At 40.6% G+C, this 22,625-nt stretch overlaps 1 protein-coding gene across 5 annotated transcripts in view; it reads left to right on the top strand.

Annotated features, from left to right (window-relative positions):
- Positions 1 to 22,625, top strand: part of GLIS1 (GLIS family zinc finger 1) — a 184,783-nt gene continuing 162,158 nt past the window's right edge. The window contains exons 1-3 of one of the 5 annotated variants that reach the window (XM_083448023.1): positions 1 to 302; positions 2,561 to 2,610; positions 8,364 to 8,771. In XM_083448023.1, the coding sequence (XP_083304149.1) occupies positions 8,435 to 8,771 (337 nt within the window). In that variant the 5' untranslated portion in view covers positions 1 to 302; positions 2,561 to 2,610; positions 8,364 to 8,434. Of the gene's footprint in view, positions 303 to 2,560; positions 2,611 to 6,327; positions 6,617 to 8,363; positions 8,772 to 22,625 lie in introns of those variants that run through there. The other 4 variants (XM_083448024.1, XM_083448022.1, XM_083448026.1 and 1 more) reach the window with 4 other exon arrangements.

Genomic DNA, 22,625 nt, shown 5'->3' with positions numbered 1-22,625 from the left:
TGTTTATAAACAGGCTCAAGGCTGGCAGCCAAACACTTGGCTGGCAAATTCCAATAAATATGTAAAATTCAGCTCCTCCAGATGCAGTCTGCCAATTGGTCTAAGGCTGAGGGGAAATGGCCTCCCAAAATTCTGCACACTCTTTGTGAGTGGTGAAACTGAGGAGAGGCATTTTGCTGAATATTTTTTTGCAGGTGAACTGGGGAGGTGAAGTCCTCAAACAGTATTTCTCTGAAAATTATCTTCAAGAAATTTTGGCTCACTTCATGTTGAATGAAACTTTGTTTAGAACTCCCTTATAGGTGAGGAAGGCAAATTTCAGTCTTAGTTTAAGGGCTGCTTCAGGTAACACTGGGAATGGATGGGTTTGAATAGATGGAAGTGAGGAACTGGTACCTTAAAAATGCAGCAAGACTTTTTAAATGTTGAGCCTTGTTTGAGGGTGATGGTGTTGGTTTGAGATCTTCTTAGCATCCCAAGTGACATTTTGTGGGGGTTGCTGTTTGCCTTTTGGCAGAAACATGGATGTGTTGGACTTTTAGTCTACAGTATTTTAAAGCGTTTGGATTTTTTTTTTTTGTTCTAAAAATTTGACATGAATTTTAATGTGAACCTTTGTAAACTGTCTCAGGCAGCTATTTGGCTGAAAGTCATCATAAAAAATGTCTAACAATAACAAAACTTTACCTCAGGAAAAGGCTTGGGAGGAAGAAACATGGCTGTCATATACCTCAGTGTTCTCTCCCTCACACAGAAGTGACCACATGCATTTAAGTTATCCCTTTTGCTTAAGTTTAAGAGGGTATAGAGGTCCTCTCTTCACTTGTCATTTGCTTTCTTGTAACAACCCCCCACTAAAAAAAAAGGAGCATTCATCATCCATTTTTCCTACTAACACTGGTAGAGGAGAACTTTATTTTACCCATTTAACACAGTGAGTGGTAGTCAACTAAGTTTTACTCACAGTAGACCTGTTGAAACGAATGAACCTAATTTAGGCATGTTTGTTAATTTAATTGGGTCTACTCTGAGTAAAACTTTGTTGAATACTATCGGGGCGGGGGGAGAGACAGCTATGACTTGGCTGCAAATTGTTGCTGCAGCTTCTGGCACAGAAAAGGTGAAAAGTGCTGATTCTCTTATATGTACAAACACCGACACACACCATGTGCACTTGTTGCCTCATTGTGTACTCCTGCTGATGGATGTGTACATATAATAACAGCCTAGGACAGTCAAGCTGCCTCAGTTCTTCCACATCTGAAGTGAAGCACATCCACCTAGAAATGGCAGCAATGATGACTTTTGCGCTTAGCATGTACAAAACATCTCCACCCCTTTGCCACTGTCACAGATACACTGTATGTGATAAGGTTCCCCTGCCACAAGTGCAGTACAGTGTAGACTGCAGATAGGAAAACCACAAAATGGCACCACCAGCTTTCATGGTCAGTTTGACCTACATTCCTGTCTTGGGATAAAACACACACTGAGGGGTTTTAGCTTAAAAGGAACTGGTCAGAATAATATTTAATCTATATCTCCAGTGGGTTTCTCTCTCTCTTGAAAAAGGATGTTGATGAATACCTGGCCTTTGTATGGCATTGGGTGAATTCAGTTTGAACGTTCTCCAGTTACTTTCAGTTATTCATAATATAATACCTCTTATCACAGAATCTTCCTCTCAGCAAAAATCTTCAAACATTCTTTAGACTGTTTTTTGCCAAAAGCAGAGGGATGTTAAGATCACCATCTAGAACCTCTCTAAAAGAAGTGGCCAATTTGTTTATCATAAAGGGTTGCCCCAGAAACATCTAAAGATCTGGAAGATCGCGTGCTCCTATCTTGAACGTTTTATTAACCCATCTGGTGCAGATATTGTTGACAGTGACACCAGACCAGGCCTGCACTACTTGTGACCCCATCAAAAAAAATGCAGCCCAGTAGCCATGGATTGTTGTTGGCCAGATATTTGACAATCTATTTTTACAGTCTCGGGCGGGCACCAAGGTGTGTTCTCGTTCTCTCTCTCTCTCTCTCTCTCTCTCTCTCATTCACACACACACACACACACAAACACAGGACCATACTTGGCTGATGAGCTACATTTGGCAACCACAAGTTGTCAAGGCCAGGCAGGACAGGGCGTACTGTTAGGCAGTCAGTTGGCTGCCACAGGCAAGTGACTGTGGGTGTCATTAAAGGGCTGCAAATTGTTATTTATTCTTGTATTTTTACTGCCAGGAATGGGAGAGATGGTTTTTGGAATTGTCTGCTCCAGAATTACTTGGCTGGCTTTGAGTGCTATGCAGTTTGGGATGGTGGTGGTGATTACCATTTGCTGTTGAACCTCAGACAGCAAAATGTCTTGGGCTGGCCCTGGCTGCACTAAGAGCATGGCTTAATACTGTGACCCTATTATGTGGTCTCCTCTTAGCAATTTGTACCGTTTTCAGAGCTACTTCCCAAATTACTATTTGACATGAAAATTAATCCTAGTGTTGAGAGAAAAGTGTATATTTACATTTGAATGAAGGGATATGTGTCTCTTATTTTTCAGCAACCTGAGTTGTGAAGGTGCCAGACGCATGTATCAACTTTCTGAACCAGGTACACTCAACTGGACAGAAACTCCATAGTTAGACCTTTCATGTACATGCTATTTTAGCACAGAGGTTAATTTTTATGCCCCAAAATTTAATATGCGAAGTGGCCTTCACTGAGAAACTAAAGACCATTTTGTTATAAGTGAGAGATAAACATTGCATTGAGATTGAGGGGCAAATGATTAAAGCCCCTCTCAACCAGAGTCCCAGCATGGATTTGTGCACCTGCAATTTACTTTAACAAAAATAATACAATTGTTAATGGATGTGGCATCTTCCATGTACCCATTAGCCCTAAGAATGTTAGCTGGCTGCCAGGAAACTCCTGCTCAAACCTCTACTTAAGTCATGCACTCACTACATGGCCTGATATAAAACATTATTCCCTCAATCTCATTTTGTTTGTACCATAGTGATAATAATACCAACCCATCTTATAGGGACTGTAAGTAATGTTTATGGTGTTAGGCATGTTACTCATGAGCAAATCCCACTGATTATATGGGACCTTGCAAACATGCATCAGGGAGGAAAGCTTATGGGGGTAATGTCTGTGGAGCACTTGAACTTGTTTGGAACCCTATGGAGTGGGGTGAGAGTGATTTGGAGTATTATAACAGGTATATTATAACAGCAGGTAAAGGGTTGCTCACCCTTCCCTTTGCCACTTTTCTTATCCCAGTTCATTGCTCCCTAAACTGCTTTAGGGTTTTTTTTTGTTATTTAAGCTGCACTGGAGTTTTTGTAATGTATAATTAGGCTTTCTGAAAAGCGATAGTCTAATCATCATTACCATCATCTTATTAAATAAATAAGCATTTCATTGTAATTTTAAAAGACAGTCTACCTTATTAAGATTATTTTTGTAGATATTCTCCTTCCCTTCTGTTAGTGATCATGCAACATGTGTGATAGCTGCTGACTAGGAAAGGTAAGTTGGCATGTGTAACTAAGAGTGGCTACAGGTTGTCCACACTTTTCGAAAGATGTTCTGTTGATATGGGGAAGAGCAATTTGGTCCCCAGCTGTAAAACAGGACCATAGGGGGGAAATTTAGAGGTAAAGTCAAGTTGCTGCATAATGGATTTCAACAGTTCTAATGTGTTTTGAACCTGTATGGTGGTTCCTCCAGGACAATTGCTCCCAAGCTTATTAATAGTTTTTCCTAGGCAACTAGAACAATTACAGTAATTACAGTGGTACCTTGGGTGGCGCTGTGGGTAAAACCTCAGTGCCTAGGACTTGCCGATCGTATGGTCGGCGGTTCGAATCCCTGCAGCGGGGTGAGCTCCCGTCTTTCAGTCCCAGCTCCTGCCCACCTAGCAGTTCGAAAGCACCCCTAAGTGCAAGTAGATAAATAGGTACCGCTTTATAGCGGAAAGGTAAATGGCGTTTCCGTGTGCTGCGCTGGTGCTGTCTCGCCAGAGCAGCTTCGTCACGCTGGCCACGTGACCCGGAAGTGTCTCCAGACAGCGCTGGCTCCCGGCCTCTAAAGTGAGATGAGTGCACAACCCTAGAGTCGGACACGACTGGTCCATACGGGCAGGGGTACCTTTACCTTTACCTTGGGTTAAGAACTTAATTTGTTCTGAAGGTCCATTCTTAACCTGAAACTGTTCTTAACCTGAAGCACCAGTTTAGCTAATGGGGCCTCCCGCTGCCACCGCACTGCCGCTGCACGATTTCTGTTTTCATCCTGAAGCAAAGTTCTTAACCCGAAGTACAATTTCTGGGTTAGCCAAGACTGTAACCTGAAGCGTCTGCAACCCGAGGTACCACTGTATTTAATGTAACCTGGCTATTGTTATTATTTAATGTACTTATATTCTGCCTTTCTCCCAAGCTACTTTATAAAATACAAAGTAAGCAGGTTAAAAACAATAATTAAAATATATCAGAACTCATTTAGAACCAGCAATTAAAATACAGTTTGCCCTGACAGCATCCCAGTCATCAGCATCATTTGTACCTTAGTTTTCAGAGGCCCGCCTTTAATAGGAAGGCCCGCCTGTTAGCAGAAGGAAAACATAGCCAATCTAGTCTCTCTTGGGAGCGAATTCTACAATATGGAAGCAGCCACAGAAAAGGCTCCCATGATCTCTAGCTAACAGGACCAGTGGTTAGGGATGGTGGGAACTGTAGTCCCAGAACATCTGGAGAGCCGAGTTTGCCTATGCCTGCTCTAGCTCATTGCAGGGCAACTACTTTGAATGCAGAAGGTCCCATGTTCAAGCCCTGCCATCACCAGATAGGGCTGGGAATGTAACATCTGAAACCCTAGATAGTCACTGCGATCAGTAAAGAAAATACTGAGATAGATGAACCAATGGTCTGACTTAGCAAAATATAGCTGTTCCTATCTATTGACTGGGTGTCTTTGATTTGGAAAGAGAAAATAATATATTTATAGATGCTAGATATGCTCATCTCTCTCTCTCTCTCTCTCTCTCTATATATATATACACAACCCTTTTTATATCCAGCCCTTATCTTTACGTATTGGCTTTGGTTAGCTTCCCTTAGCTGTACAGAGATTTAAGTGAAACTTGATGAAAATGGATACAGCCTGCTTTTGTGAAGACCTGTTCTTTACAGTGAATTGGCAAAGGGGTCCGTGCCAGCCCACCCATGAGCAGGGTGAAGCAGTCATCTCAGGTGGAGGAAGCTCACAAGGTGTTGCCCACTGAGATCTCACTGGTGCCCCTTCCCTGCCATGTAAAGCATGTTCTCTACCTTTCCCAAGTAAAGCAGGTTTTAAAAGGATCCTTAAGAATATTGTAATCAGTTATTTATTGAATAGGTCTTAATACTTGTCTCCATAATGCAAACTCCATAATGCAACCCTTAACGAAGAAATCAGCATGGTGCTTTACTCAAGAATACAAAGTGCGAGCTTTCCAGTCTTTCTTGAAATACAATGAATGGAACAATGGGTTGTAAACAACCCAAGTGCTCCTCAGAGTAGTCCCACTGAAATTAATGAGCATAAACTAATCATGTTTAGTAACTTCGGTGGGTCTACTTGGAGTAGGACCGGCACTGAATACCACTTCATTTTGCCTAGGTCCAGGATATACTCCCCGTGGGGCTACAAAATCCATATATTATGTTTTTGTTATGCTTCATGCATCAAAGTAGTCTGTGATCTACATAAGCTTCTTTTGCAATATACGCTGTTTTCCATAAACATTGTGGCAAACTCTGCTGGTGTTCAGGAACAGCGCGTGAGTGTTTTGTTCAGTGTAGTGAGAAATTCCAGAGAAGTAGCTTGTTACTCTGTTTCAGCAAAATTCAGTCCTCTGCTATTTTAAAGTTTATGTATATTTATGCCAACTCTGCCCACAAAATACCAATCCCATTGTGTGTGTAGCTGCGATCTGGGCTACTATAATTACAAAGGCTATCTGGGAAATGACGAATCGCCTTTTCCAGTGGAACAAAATGCAGGTACTGTAGTTGGAAACGGCGATACCGCTGCAACATGAATAAAAACAAGTGTGCTTCCATAAAAAGAGAGAGCAGAAACGAAAGAAAGAAGAGAAAGAATTACAGCTGCATTTTAGGGGCGTAATTCCGATATCCTGCAGATCACCTTGATGGGCATGTCTGGATAGCTCAGCTGGCTAAATAAGATGTCCACTGATGCACTCGCAAACCCGGGCAAGAAGGAGCGAGCGAGGATAGCTTTGCGCCGCCACGTGCCGGCGTGCGCTCCTTTGCACACGCGTGTCCCTTCGCTGGCCCTTGCACGCTCGCCGCCCATCCCAGCCCCGAAGGGGCGGTTCCTCTCCGCCCGATCTGACTCAGGGGCTGGGCTTCCTCAGCCACCGGCGCCTTGGAAGGGCAATGACCGCGGCTGCCTTCAATCAGGCGCCCGGCATTAGAGGCAACGCCGAGCGGCTGGAGAAGCTACGACGGCGCAAGGCGGAGAGCAGCGATCGCCGTCGGAGCTCTTCCAGCGATGCAGTTGTTGAGACGGCAGCATCGTCTCCCGGGACAGACTCCGGCAGGTAGGGGGCATGGGGAGGACCCGGCTTTTCACCTGCAGGGGAGTGCGTATGCCTGCCTAATTGAGATGCTCTCCACCTGGCGTGGGTTCCAAAGGCAGAGTTCTGGTCTCTTTAGCTAATTCCCGGCGGGGAGTCTCTTTTTCTGCCCTTGGCTGCTTGGAGGAGTTGGGCGTTAAGAGCTCCCTGAAGTTCCTACGGCGAGGCTGCCCTGGAAACATGCGGACCCGTGCAGTGATTATTGCCTGCCGGCATCCCCCCCCCGCCTCCACTTTAGCGAGGCTAAATTTTGTTATATCGCTCTAAAAGGTAGTAAGTTTTCGGCTGCAGCAGAACTCTTCGCTCAGTAGTGCAGGCGCTTAGGATCCCCGCAAAACTTAAAAGCGCCCAAAGGCAGCGAGAAGGCAGTTCTGCATTCTGAGAGAGTGGTGCGTTCTTCGCTAATCGTGCTGTTTCAACAAATTCAGAAATGCAACTTGCTTTTTTTAAAAAAAAATAAACGAAGTTCTGCTGCAGTCTTGGCCATTGCGCTTTGTCAGGCAGAAGTGAAAGAATCAGCAGGAGCAAAACATTAAGAGTCCCTCTCCCCTTCCCCCCCCATAAGAAGACCAAGGGTAGCGTTGTAGGGAAACTTACATTCATCTATTAGCAAAACCTAACAAATCCCCAAACTTCCCATTGCTTCCAAGCTTCTAGCCACAACAAAATACTTTGCAGTCTTTCCTGCCTGGTATTTATTGTTCTCTGTAAAAAAATAAGCATCTGATTTACACTTCATTGGACAATAGGCTGAATGCGCTAGCCAATGCACAAGCCAATACGTTGCATAGATGTTATTTACGGATCCCCGTGGATTTTAAGATTTATAAAGGAATTCTTCTTTTGGAATGTTTGACTGGAATGTGTACTGGGGTGTGAGATCAAGAAGGGCACATGCTGCTAAATGATGCTTTCCATGGCTGTAAATATTTAATTGCCACATTCTATTGGGGTTGAAAGGATTAATTTGATTTTGGAATTCCCATCTCCAAAGACCGGCTGTTGGTGAGACGTTGCTAGCTACAATCTATGCAAATCTGAGTTTGCCTAGTTGAGGATAAGGATCATCCTATGGTCTAAATGGTCACGTCTTTCAGTGACACCTCTTGATAAACTTATGCCTTGCATGATCAATATTTTTTCTGGTACTGAGTGACAGAATTATGGAAAAATGTTAAAAATGAATAAATGAAATATTTTGGAAATAGACATCTTATTTCTTTATTTAAATTAGTTAGAAAATAGGGTTTACTCTTGTTTATAAATCTGTATCTTGTAGTGGGCTCTACCCTATAAAAGCTGATGCCACAATACATTACACATCTATTGTGGAGAATATTTTTACTACAGAATGACTGACACTGTAATCCCATAGATGTCTACTCATAATTAAACCCTATTGAGTAGGGTGTGTTCCTCAGTAAGTAGGTGCAGGATTGCAGCCTCATATGCATACTCCTCTGGAAGCCTACAAATGTTGCTGCCCACAGAAGTGTTACTGTCAGTTTGCTTACTTGCATTCTAGTCTGCTAGTCATTTATGGTAGACTGACGGTCCAAAATTGAAACCAACCAGCCAGCTGTCTTCTAGATTAGAAAACTTGTACTTCCTGATCAACTAGAGGTGATTTGTTGCTTGCTATAGGCAATTGTGTCTGTTTCCATACCTGAAGCAAATAAAGAATGCTAATCAACATTTAATCTGTTGACAGACTTCAACATTTCTTGCTCCACTTGATGTAGGAGACTTGGAAGGGAGCCCCTCCAGTAGAGGGGCATCAATATGCACTATGAAGTGGCAGATTATCCGAAGTCCAGCAGCAGCAGTGCAGCGTTCTTTGAAGTCCTTGACAAACGCCAAGTCATGCCTATGAAGGAGCTGCCCCAAGGTAGCTGTTCAAATAGCAGTCGAGCTTTTTTGAATTCCCAGATGTCCTTTAAAATAACTGTCAGCAATGGTGGTGACAGCACTGAAGCTCAGCAGATCCCACCTGAACTGCCAGTGCCTCTGCTAGATCTCTTTCCCAAAAGACCTAGCATATTTGAGAGACTTCCTATTCTGCAAAGGACACAAGAGACACGATGCCCTAAAACTGGCAGAGAGTATTTCCAGCAAAAGGGTGAGTAATGAAGTGCATGAACTGTGAAATATTTTATCTGTGGTCTCCTTTTCCTTCCTTGTTTCTCAGGATGCTATTTGCTTTTTTTATTCACTTAATTTATTTGTTAGCTTGGCAGCTTTCCTTCACCTTCTCACCACAAGACAATTTAAACCAGACTTCCCTTGTAGATGGCCTAGTTAGTCATCAATACTTGAAAGAAATAGCAAGACCAAGTTCTGAAAAATATGTGCAGACAGTGCTGTATAGGCACCGTGTCAGAAAAGAGAGAAAACACTCTAATTTCTTCTTCGTTCCGTATTTGTGGGTGTAGTAAGATTAGTTTAGTTAGTTATTGCCCTCTCTCTTGATTTCAAGAGAAAATGAAACTGTCGCCATCTTAAGTGTCTGGTAGGGTTTTTGGTGTTTGAAAACTAAGCATGTTATAGCCAGTATTGTTTACTTGACAGACAAATATGGCCATGCAAACTTATTTCCTATTTGGCTTGTAAAGTTTCTGCTTTCAAAATGCCTCACTTAGGCTTCATTAATAATAGTTTTGTGTCCTCTTTCATTGCAAGGTGCTGAATATATTTATTATTAAGTTATTGTTTAAATCTTGTGAGTAGATGAGCAATATTTTCATCCTAAAAATGTGGAAGTGAGTCTGAGTGATGAGGACTATAGTACAATGGGATTTGAAAGGAAGATTTTTCAGTAGGAGGTCTGATAACATGTAAACGCATTAGGGCTTTTCAAATGTGTACATGGGCTGACTCTAATATGCTAATTCAGTGTGTACCAACTCTGAAATCTAGGATGGAAGAAAGCAGTCTGATTTATCCCATGGAAATCTTCATAGCAAGAATGGGGAGTACTGTACATAATTTGCAATGGAAAACAGTAGTACCCAGAGTGGTAGCATTTGTCAGTGCTTCCTTTTTCGTACTAAAACGGCTGAAACTGAAGTGTGAGAACTTTTTGTTTCATCTCAAAAGAGATGGCCAATAGTATACAATTAAGGATAAAGTATTAGAAAAATGAAACACAATTTAAAACCTTACAGAAAAATCCTTAAAAAGCAGCAAGAAAAACAAGATGTCAGTTTTGTCTCCTTCAAGTGCCTGCTGAAATAAAAAGGTTTGCTTTCTAAAAATTTAATTATATGTCATGTCTCAGGTTTATCTGCTGGCGCACACAGACTTGTCAAAAACGAAACTGTTTGGTGGGAGATAATATCTGTCCTCTAAGAAGTGATGTTATTGAAGTGATGCAGCAAAATGTAGCAGAGATGATAGCTTCTAACGTCTTCGCACGGGTATCCTGTTTTTTCTTCTTCAAAAAGCGCAATGGCAATGTTCTTCCTAAAGGACTGCTTGAGCGAGAGGAGAGTTGGGACAGAGGTGTAAAGGATCTGGAGTAGGAGCCTCAAAGTATTCATGTGGTGGCTTTGAACTGGTGATTTACAATAGCTTGGCTCAGGAGGTTTTCAGCTGTCTTTCTGGGCAGAAGGCTTAACTTCTGCAGTGGGTTTACCACAGGTGTTTCAAGAATTGGTGTACTAGCCAGAAAAATTCTAAAGGATGCTGTCATTGTATCCATTTTCTTTCTTTCTGGTACAGTATATAAATCTAAATCCATCAACTTCCCTTTGCATGTTTTGCTCAGTCTTGCATCTAGGTCCCAGAGGAAGAGAAGTAGGTACCTAAATGACTTGCCATGAAATTAAGTAAATTCGCACCTAATTCTACATAACTAATCTGCAGCTGAACAATCAAGAACAAGCCTTGGCTACAGATCATAGTTAAGGAGGGGAGAGAGCTTAAGCATGATCCCGTGTTTGGTGATAACCTTAGTGTAGTTGCTTAGTGCTTGTGTGAATGTGGCTATTAATGGTCCTAAAATAATGTGTGAGCCAGTGAATGTTTATGGATAGAATTATTTCAGGTGGGTATTCATACCATTTTGCATATTCTAGCTCAATAACCATTACAGTAGCTTGCAAAGCTAAATATTATTTATTCATTTAAAAGCATTGATGAACTGAATATTTCAAAAATTCTAAGCAGTGTACAGTCTAAAAACAAAGTAGAATTAAAACATTAAATTTATGAACTGTTTTTAATATAGTAATGTTCTGTTTTAATGTTGTAAGCTGTCTTGGGACCTTAGAGTAAAGGGTGGGTAATAAATCAAATAATAATAATATAATACTAACCCACATAAAACATATTAAAGTGAATAAAACAGCAATCCAGAGGATTCAGATGTGTAAGGCAGGGTCCAATCTTATGGGTCAGGAAATGATATCTGAAGCAGTTGTTGGCTCCCTCTCACATGGCAGATGGAAGGGCATTATACAGTGCAGGGATAGTAGCAAAAAATTCTTGTTTTCAGGTCACTGCCCTATGATATTCTGTAGGATGAGGTGCCACAAGTAGAATTTCCCCAGATGATGTACAGGAGCAGGTAGACTTTCAAGTAACCTGTTTCTGAGTTGTTCAGTGCTTTATACATTAAGAATATGCAAGCAATAACAATAAGAGTATCCCTGGTATTGTTCATAGGAGGACTGTAGGTGAGACTAGCTAAGACGGTCACAGCTGAGGTGATATTTGAACCAGAGATTTCCTGACTCACTCTCGGCCACTACACTATACAGTATGAGCTTTGTGCTATGAAATCAAGGTGATTAGGGTGATATGCAAGCAGCTTCTCACCATCTAAAATTAAAAATAAAATAAATATCTACACATTAAATTAACAGGCTCGCTTCAGCAAGCTGAAGTTCAGCTATGGCTGTTGAAATCCAGTTGTGGCTCACACGAACATTTACTGCTGAGGTACAGATTGTCCTGGAAAATTCACAGCAAAGGTTTGCTGATACCTCAAGCTTCGTAGAGCTAAAACATTTTGGGCAAATCCTGGGAGTCACAATATTTTGCTTGGCGTGCCTGTAAATATTTGAAGTTATATGTTAATAATAAAAGCAGTTGGTCTGCTAAGCTTTCTCAAAACATTTCTGAGTATTTGGGCATTTATGAGGACTTGCTCAGAAATGCTATTCACTGTGGAAAAGAAGATTCTGAACTTTCTAAAACAAAAAAACAAAAACAGCCTGGCTGTTCTTCATGTCGGATTTATTCAGCATATAGGCTGCCTACCTTTTCTCTTCACCTGTGTAGGTGTGCTACCTTGTAGCATCAGAGAATATGCCTTCTTTCAATTGTCTTATACAATTTCTTCATAATAGTGTTTACGAAAATAAAGGTATAGCCACATTAATTAGAAGAAGCAACTCCTGTCATTTTGTAGGAGATAATCTACCTTTCGTACGGGCTGTTGTTGAAATTTATCCTCATGGTGTTTTCTGATTAGAATAGATAATACTCTTCTGAGGTCTTGCAAGTATATGCCCTCTGTGCTCATACAGTACATAGACCCCCATCACACCTGCCCACTGTCCTTTCATTGTCTAAACTTAGTGAAGACACTGAGTACAATGACATGGATGGAGATATTTTACAAATAGAAATGGGACTCCTGGAGCAGACTGGTGTCATTTGCAGATAGTCCACTCATTCTTTGGCTAATCTCACACAGCCTTGGTGGAGGCAGACTGATACCATTTTAAGGTAGGGGTGTGTATGTGTGTGATTTCTCCAGTACAGTGGTACCTTGGGTTAAGTACTTAATTCGTTCTGGAGGTCCATTCTTAACCTGAAACTGTTCTTAACCTGAAGTACCACTTTAGCTAATGGGGCCTCCTGCTGCTGCCGCGCTGCTGGAGCACAATTTCTGTTCTCATCATGAAGCAAAGTTCTTAACCTGAAGTACTATTTCTGGGTTAGTGGAGTCTGTAACCTGAAGCGTATGTAACCTGAAGCATATGTAACCCGAGGTACCACTGTACTCAGAAAGGTGGTGTAAACTAAGAGTATTCCTTCATAGCTTGCTCCATCCTTTGTGCAACTTGTTACATTTGATTTATCAGTGTTAGTTTCTGAAGCTCCATTTCAATAACGTTGCTGGCCAGTTGGCAGTCTGTTTTTTAACCAGCTGTGCCACACCAGGTGCTATTTCAAAAACAGGACCAGCTAGGTAGGGGGTAGATTGAAGTTTTCCTGTTGGATCAAAATCCCTCTACACTTGCAGTTATTGGAGGACTTGCTCAGAAATGGGCATAGTTTACCAACTGTCTAACTGACAATAAACTCTAGGTCGTGGGCTGCAGCCAACCACATCATAATCTTCCTCTTTCTTCAAACCTGAATTTGATTTTCCAGAATTTCTCATTATCCAAAGCTTGCTGTGACTGTCAGTCTAAGCAAATAATACTGTTTTATTGAATTTCAAGTAATTGAGCTTTGTGGATCCTGCCAGCAATCCATAGTATAATCCATGGAGGGGAGCCTCAGAGATGTAAAATCATTAGTCTTATCATAGCTGCTGATTGTAAGACAATCTAATGAACAAACTCACAGAAGTGAGCATGTGAAAATGTTTTACTAGCCTGTGTGTCTATACAGGCTGTGCAGAAAGGTATTACCGTATTTCTAAATAATAGACATTCATAAAATGATGGAGAGCTGGGGATCAGGGAGAATGTTGCTTGTACTAATGTAGCAGTTCCCAAATGTTTATGTCCGCAGAGCACTTGGAAATTACTATGGGTCCCAATGGACCACTTAATAATTTTTCTTCATGTTGTAGCAATTATAATGTGATGTGCTAGATGCTGCATGATTTTCAGTTGTATTTTTACAGATTACAGATCACCTGAATGAAGTGGTCTGTGGACTAAAGTTTGGGAACCTGTGCACTAATGGATATGAGGCTAATATAATAGTTAATATAATAGCCATATGCAGCCTGACAATCGCTGTTGCAACGGATGCTGTGATGGAGTTTGCATTTGGGAAAATGCATTCCTTTCCCACAATCCCAAAGACGGTGTATAAAAATTGTGTGCCACAAATTATTTTAAAATATGCATTTATTGCATTAAAATTGATTGGGTTTAAAGGCGTCCAATTTTTCCCCTTAATGTAATGAAATAGCAAGAGTTCTCTCACTACCCTTTTTGGCATGTGAAAAGCCAAAGACCATTTAATCTAAATTCAATTCCAGTTTTGCCTTTAGGTTTGGACTTAAATACCTTTGAAGACTAGCTGCCAAGTTTTCTGCCCACTCTCTTACACTTTTAAGGCATCCAGTATGTGTGAATGCTTTCTTATTTGTACGACACATGCTTCGCTGGTAAGCTGGCAAAAGTATCCCCCCCCCCTTTCTGTGGTTTAATTTGTGTTTTATTAAATGATGATTCATCACTGACAGTTACTGGGAAAAATACTGCTGTACGAAACAGCTCCAACTTATGCTGTTTCAATTTTCATGTGGTTTTGTGTATTTACGAATTGCAAGAACTTATTCAAACCATTGCAAAGTAATGAGCCAAGCTCTATCTGGCCAATCAGTACATTAAAATAAATATTGTAAAGTTTGATGTTGCTGGTTGATGTTGATTGACCTTTTATATTGCTATGCTTGAATAGGTCTTTGATAGTTTTACATGATTTCCTAATAAAAAGCACAGCAGTGGAATAAATCTGATTTGTAAATTTGTTTCAAAGATTAGGCAAATGATTTTTTAAAAAAATTCAAAGGGATACCTGATTATGAAGGATTTACAGATAATAGCAAGAATCTTGATGTAAGAAGAAAAATAATGTAATTCTTGTGTGCATTTGCATGTTTTACTTTGGGGAGGGAGGGTGGCCCTAAGAAGACATCAGCAAATACCATAAAACTAACTTTTTAATGCATATTTCAATTGCTGTTATTTTAAGTTCTTAAGGGGTTGAAGACTTGGTTTATTCTGGAACATTGCTGAACTATATGAAATGTGACTCTTGGGATCTGGTATTTTAATACTTAGTAGAAATATGTATAATAGTAGATGATGTATTTTGCCTGCCTTCCAGGTCTGAAGACGTTAGGCATACTGGCTAAGACAAAGAGAATCCAATGTGTAAATCAATGACTAACCTTTCATAAAATAATAATCTTTATGTAATCATACAGTTTTACAAGTTATGGTACGTACAAGAAGATTAATATATGGTGCAACAGTGAAGCCAAGTAACTTCCCAGCACATACTGTAAGGCCTAAACTTTACTGCCAATGTGTTCCAGTGATTCACTGCTATTTCATGTTTTATGGAAGTGAAGTAGCTTAAAAACTAAAGCCGCCAATCCTTGGGGAAAAACAACAACAACCCAACAACAATTAAAGTGCATCATAGAAATGAAATTTAATCATACCAACTATCAAAGCCTAGGTTGCTTTTGGTTGCTTCAAGTAAAAGATCCCAATTGGTTTTGTTGCAAATATATTTTTCCTTGTTTAAGATTGACAGTGGCATAACTGCCAAATAAGAAATGAAACGCTTCTCTAGATGGATGTGCACTTAAGTTCTTCATGCTTAACGTGGTCCAGGTTTCTTTATAATATGTTTAAATTCTTTGGAATGTTGGATGCCTAAAGCTAAGCGCTTAATGATGTGTCGTTTCAGATATCTAGGAGCAGGTTTATGAAATGGGATATTTTGCTGGGAGGGATGAGTGGCACACTTCAGAGCTATCGGACCAAAGGAAGCAGAGCAGGGTGGTGCAGTTTTCTTTAAAAAAATATAGAATAATAAACATCTCACATTGACTTATATCAAAAAACATAATGCTTTTGAAAGTGATTTACATGAGAATAGGACTAATTCTGCACACATTTTAAAGTTCTTGGATTTTCGGCTCTTCCTCTATCCTATTGCTGCAGCAGCTGGGTTTAATTTAATCTGACTCCTGCACTGAGGGCAAGGCATCAGTGAACCCCTGATAGAATTTGCTCTTTCCTGGAATTGTCCCATGTATGGTGAGTAACCCCAAAGGGAAACAGAAAATGGTACTGGAATAGCATTTGAACAAGGCAAGTTGTTCCTTAGCTTCTGCTAAAATAGACCACCCAACCTCCTTAACCCTTTTTTATGAAAACCTTGGTTTGCCCTGTGTGTGCCAGGCAGAAGACTTTGTGGTTTGTGTGGATTACAAAGAAGAATGAGATGGATGGATTTCCTACTGGTTCCCCAAGAGAGTTTCTTACAGTAGTATTTATACACGTACTCAGGGTTGCTGCAACTGCTTCCATTTTAAATCAAAGGGAATTATTGTTGTTTTCAAAGAGGAGAATTGAGCTCTGAGCACTTTGCGAAATCCTCACCCCTGATGGACTGGGGAACATTGGCAGAAAATATGACTTTATTTTGTTCCTACTGTCCATGGGTTCACAAAGAGTCTGGCATGACTAAACAACAACAACAACTGAAATAAAGAGTGACTTTGCCATTGACGTCAGTGAGGCAACAATATGGACCATGGGTTGACACCACTGGTTTCTTACACATTCAGCTTTGTTTTCATATTGCTTAATAACCTCCTTGTTTTATATGCCACTCTAGTTTAGATTGGACTTGTAAAAAAAATAATAACTTAGACACCCCCACCTCAAAAATATACTCCCAGTTAGTGGATTATACTGGGTGATATTCATAGGAAGGATTTCTAGCTAGAAAATTTCCACACACCCACTTTTTCTCTTGATGTTTCAACCTAAAGCTAAAATTGAGGGAGTAATGAGAAGAGTCTGCGTAGCTTCTATGATACCACATTATCCTTGCCTTTTTTTACTAACAAGACGATATATCAGAGACTACCTTCTTCCCTATAGACCCTAATGGGTGTTAAGACCAGCATAGGGAGCTGGTGTGGAATTCCCACAGAAGTGTGCATAGACTCTTCAATCTACAACTTTTGGTAACTCCTTTTTACCCTGGTCTTTGACACCCAAGATGTGTGTTTTCAGGACCCACCCTATTATTCTTAGGTAATAACTATTATTATTATTATTACTATTATTATTATTTATTGGTTGGGTAAACTAGTCCAATGCATCTTTGAAGCCTCTGTACAACCAAGTTACCTGCTATATGGGCTGCCACCTCTGTAGCGGTCCTCCCTATATCTGACGGAAATACCTTAACACGAAAGCAATTCATCACGTGATATGATTTCCTTGTCCCCCCACAAAAAAATTATTGGCCATAGCTTAGTGTGAATATGCTGGCTCCCAAGGAGGAAATTGTAGTTGCTTTGCTCTTCCTGGTTTTTTTAGGTAACCATGGCAGCTAAGTCAAGGTTTGGTCGAACCTGGGATGATCATTAAAGTTGCTCCTCCTTAACCAAGATCTGTAGCCAAGGAAGAGAGGCCATGACCTCTGGGTTGGATGGCACACTAATACAAACCTTGACTTTGCAGCTGTGCTGTTGACGTAAAGGCCAGGGAGAAGCAAAGGGATATGACTTCCTGTCTAGGAGCCAGCATGTTTGTGTGGTCACAGTAAGCCATTTTCTGTTGCTGGCAGTGTGAGTTTCCTAAGGACAACCAACAGTATGATGATACACATGACTTTACTGTGGGACAGATGTGTGGAACTTCACACTTGTTTTTAGTGGCATCACCATGGCATGGCGTATAAAACTCAGTTTCTAAGAAGCTGCACTGCAGGTGGTGGTTGTCCCATATCAGGCAGTTTTCCCATTTCTGTGCTCAGTTAGGCCTCATCAGATGTTTTTTCCTCAAGCCTGGCTTTTCTATGAGTCACAGCAATGTTACTTTTGCAAGCCCTTATGTACCTCAGGGAGAGAAAGAGAAAGAGGAAGAGGAAAGGAGAAAGAGAGCGCCTTCTATCTACTTGGGCATGGACAGGGGCATATTAAACTTTTTACTAAAAGCAAAGCTTGGGCTTCTTAGGTGAGAAGTTGCTGATCATCTTTCCATTCCTTTTCCTAATGTTTTAAAGGTCAACAAAAGCTGACCCCCCCCCCAATTGTCTCTTTGAATTGTAAAGATGTTCCTGTTGCAATAACTTTTTACCTTGCCACTAACATCACAGCCTGCAATTTACTCCAATGTTTTTTTTTTCTGTGGGGAGACCAAAAATCTAACGCGCAAATAACCTCTTTAGAAGTTGAGTTAGTCACACATTTTTAGGACATTCCAGAAATCCTGCTAAGCTCCATTTGAGCTTGCTCTGCTGACTGCTAAGTGAATCAGATGTTTGAAACTTTTTATTTTAGGTTTGATTTTAGATTTTGGTCACCAGAGAAACATTGGTTTTCCTGGCAAAATGCAGAGTTGGTTTCATTAAAGAAAAATAAATCAGTTTTACAGATATGAGGTACTTCTTATTTCCTGAGATGTTAAAAAAGCTCAATTCTCCAACAAAAGCAGAGCAGAAAGGATGTGCGGGAAAACTATATGAATAGACTCACTCTGAAGGGAAAACTGGCTGCAATAGGGTGAAGGAGAGAAAGGGATCCATGATGCATTGGGGTAGGGAAGAGAGAAAGAGGTAATACCAGAAATAGTATATGACAGTACAGTATGTGATAAAGCAGTGTCAGGTGCGCAGAAAATACATGCATGACCACCAATGTATGGGGAATGCAGTTACCACATCCAGTCTATGATTCTGTATAGGTCATTTAGCAATAGCAAATTGCAGTTACGGTTAGAGATGTGGGTGTGAGCTTACACCCAAGAAATGCCAAGCCTAGGAAGGAAACAAATATGTTATTTAATCCTATGGCAGGGATACACTTTCTTGTGGCTCCCATGGAAGCATTTCTTGATTTGGGGGGGGGGGGGAGGTTCTTTGAAGTTGTTTGAATTTGGTTTAGGGTCCTGGCATATCCTGAAGCTGGTAACCATCGTTCGGATGAAACGTGAAACTATGGGTAATTAGAGGCTTCCTGGTTTGATTGCTTGTACTAGGAAAGGAGGAGCAAAGGGTCTGCACTTTCAGTTATGTTTAACAGAGATAGGGTAGACCGAAGCAACTCTATGAGATCTTTCTTTCTTATGCAGTATAGTATGTCAGGCCATGCATTCACTGCTGTGAAAAGTTTCAATCAGATTTCAAGTCAGTAAGATTAACTTGCCTCCCACCCAACCACCATCTCTCTTAATTGCTACGTGTAAGGGGTTCTCAAAGTTCCAAGGGTATTTTATACAAGAGTTGCCTAGTGGAGGAAACTGGTTTTCATTGTGCAGTTTCTGCTATCGGTATCAACCCCAGAAGCATTGTTGTGATTTAGCAGGTACCTTGCAGGCATGGTTTTTGGGTAATCACCATCTACATATCAACATTATGTAAATCGAGGTTGCTTAGGTATGCAATTTAATTGTGAACACTTAAAACATTTCTGAAGGTATAAAACAATACCTAGAGTTCCCATCTTTAAAACGTTTCAGGTCAAAGGACACACGTGTTTTTATTTTCTTATTTGTGGTATAATGTGTTCAAGGCAGATTTATGGCACAACCTTTGTTTATTGACTTGTACTTTTTCTGCATGAAACTAATGGAACATGACAGATGATATTTATGAGGCATGTGTTTCTGATTAAATTGCATTGGACATTAAAACCTGATAAAAGAACACATTTTAAAGGCCAGGTAAATGGAAAAGGACTTGCACTGCCTTAATTGGAAAGTTTACACAGAAAAAGGCACTGCCTTTTGATGGACTATACCTGCTTGTAAAATTAGAATTGTTCCTAGCCAAGAAGGTGAATATGCATTTGTATGAAATGTTAGACAATCAATTGATTGCCCTTTTGATAGTCAAGTTTTAATTGAAGCAGATGATCTAAATTGGACCATGAGTACAACAATGTTGTCCGGTGATTTAATGAGGCTCTCTTGCTTAATGTGTTGTTTTCCTTTTGTGGAAGGGCTCTCCAGGTAGAGCAGTGGGTCAGTGCATCTGGCTGTTAACTAGAAGGTTGGTGGTTGGAAGGTTGGGACAGTTGCACAAGGCCTCTGGGACGTTCCCGTGGATGGTCCCAATCTCACGAGATCTCAGGCAGCAGGGGTGATTCCAGGGGTCGTTCTGACTTTACATGATTCTGTTTTTATTCACAGCCCCCAGGAACACAGTTGTCATGTAAGTTCTGATTGCTCTGTACAAGAAAGTTTTCTAAGGTGGGGAAAAACATGGAGTTTTAAGGAAAATATGTTACAAGGCAGGGACGCGGGTGGCGCTGTGGGTAAAAGCCTCAGCGCCTAGGGCTTGCCGATCAAAAGGTCGGCGGTTCAAATCCCCGCGGCGGGGTGCGCTCCTGTTGTTCGGTCCCAGCGCCTGCCAACCTAGCAGTTCCAAAGCACTCTCGGGTGCAAGTAGATAAATAGGGACCGCTTACTAGCGGGAAGGTAAACGGCGTTCCGTGTGCGGCTCTGGCTCGCCAGAGCAGCGATGTCATGCTGGCCACGTGACCCGGAAGTGTCTTCGGACAGCGCTGGCCCCCGGCCTCTTGAGTGAGATGGGCGCACAACCCTAGAGTCTGTCAAGACTGGCCCGTACGGGCAGGGGTACCTTTACCTTTACCTTTTTATGTTACAAGGCAAAAAAATAAAAATCCAGCCAATTCCCCAGTGGAGCAAAATTAGGCAGCAGCAAACCTGGGTTTGCCAATTGGTCAAGAACCAAGCCAATCCTGAATGAATGTATCAGAAATAGTGCTACTTCCCAGTGTTGTGGACTACAGCTCCCATCATCCTTGACCTGAAAGGGGCTGATGGAGGTTTTGTGTCAAAGTACTCTTGCAGCCCACTTGGTATGAAAGGCTGGACTTCCCTGATCTAGAGGGTACCACATTGTCTACACTATCCTATATGATACACAAGTTTGATGCATTCAGAGGTCTCAAGACAAATAACCTAGTGAATTTAGGCTGCACCCACTTACCTGGCAGTAACCCGATGGAATTTACTTCCAGGAAGGTATGTATAAGATTGCACTTTTAGCGCCAGCCGCAGTTCTTTATCCCTATGGAACTGAATTTGCTGAGATTGAATCTTTAGATCTCAGTCTTAAGAGATTTATAAGCTTACTGGAACAAGGAGGCTGTTTTGTATCCAGAGAATGTTTGTTTGTTTAACTCTGGTAAAGTTATCTGTTTTGTATTAGTGCTTATTGTAAGCTTAAGAAGAAGTCAAATACAAAATAAAAATAAAATATGCAAGCCTACTTATATGTAGCATTTAATGTAACACGTAATGTAGCACTTAACTTAACACTTAAAAAAATACAGAAGAGAATGGTCTTAAATTTTTCTTTTAGTCCAGATTGCTTCCTGTAAAACAGAATTCCTTCGTTTTATTCACAAACTCACTAACCTCAGTTTGAACTGAAATATTTGATTGTTGCACACCAAGGTTTGTTTGATTGTTGACTGCTTTACACTGTGATGTTCTTTTTCTAAAGATGGTATAAAAAATAATAATAATTAAAAATAATAATAATTTTCTAATGAAGCAGCAGGAGCATGAAATAAATCTGGGACAGAACTTGACAGCACAGAAAATATGCATTGTTCTCATCAAGGGCTTCCTCCAATATATAAAGTTTATCCCTCTATTGAGAGTCTAGACTACTGACCTCATTTTACTAGTTTATGATAGATACATAGATAAAAAGTTAAATACTCTTAGATAATCAGTTTTAAAATCATTATCTTTCCTCTCTTCTCTCTTCTATTATCTCTGTGGACTCTCTTCTTACTGTGCTTTATTTGCATTTAATTTTCATGTGTAAATCTTGTGTTTTTGATACTGTAACCTGACCCAAGACCTTTGGATGTAGGGCAGGTAATAAATAAATCAATAATGATAGGATTCCCACAGAGGTGTACCTGGCCACTTCACTGTACCTGGTAAACCCTGAAATTGTATGTGTTTAATGTGGCCTTTGACACCCCGAGGTGTATACTTTTAGGACCTGCTCCATCTTTTAAATTGTTTATCATGTAGTATTTCTTCTTCTACCGAAGCCTTATATTCCAAAATAGTAATAATCACCCACCCAGAGTCAAGAAAAATAGTTGGCGCTTCCTAAGTGAAATTTGGAGTGTTTCTTACCCTATAGATAGGTTCACACATGTATACATGGCTGACTGAAAATTGTGTTTACATTTGTATTTTATGTGTGCCCTTAGGCAAGGTGGTGTTTTTAGCAGATGGCCACTTTATTTTTGTGAGTCTGCAGTTAGCGTGGGTGAATAAATTTTCAATAACCTTCAGCTTGCTGTCGGTTCACCAAAGAAAAAACTTGGTGACTGCATTAAATAAAGGTTTTGAGATGACTGTTCTACCCACGCTTGCATTACAGTTGGAAATGCAAACTGTTTCAGGCCAATGCTAATTAATTTTATTCCTGTGGTTCTTTCCAAGCATGCAGTGTGCTAAATAAGCATTTTTATGAATCCAAAGAGGGTTTGTTTAATAAGTTGGTACGGTTTGACTAGCTTCATAGTTGTCTGAAGCCTGCTGGGAAAAAGTAACCAAAACTATCTGCTTTGTAGTCCCAAGACAAATCCCTTCTCTACTACAATTTGTCATTAAACTTATTGAGTTCTTGCAGATTAAGGCATGAAGTTGTAATTCACAGTTTATAGAACATTTCACAGATTTCATTCCGACTTTTGGAGTGATGCTGACTCAAGTTCCAAGTGAGGAGAAAGATTAAAGGTCATCAGGAATACTGTTTTGAGGATGGAACTGTGACCAGAACTCATAAAATAAAACCAGGCAGTAGGATTTATATATTTTTTCAAGGCATTCTCCAGCCTGACAAATGTTTCCTGTAAATGGGTCACTGTGTTCTGTGTGATGAGGTTTGTGAACTGAAAAGAAAAAAGAAAGAACCAAAATTAATCCTGCATAACTGAAAACTTGTTGCTGCCGAATAGCGTAGGCTATTT

The sequence above is a fragment of the Podarcis tiliguerta genome, assembly GCF_965153285.1.
Source record: "Podarcis tiliguerta genome assembly, chromosome: 6".
Lineage (NCBI taxonomy): Eukaryota > Metazoa > Chordata > Lepidosauria > Squamata > Lacertidae > Podarcis > Podarcis tiliguerta.
This window is presented reverse-complemented; position numbering and strand designations above follow the sequence as displayed.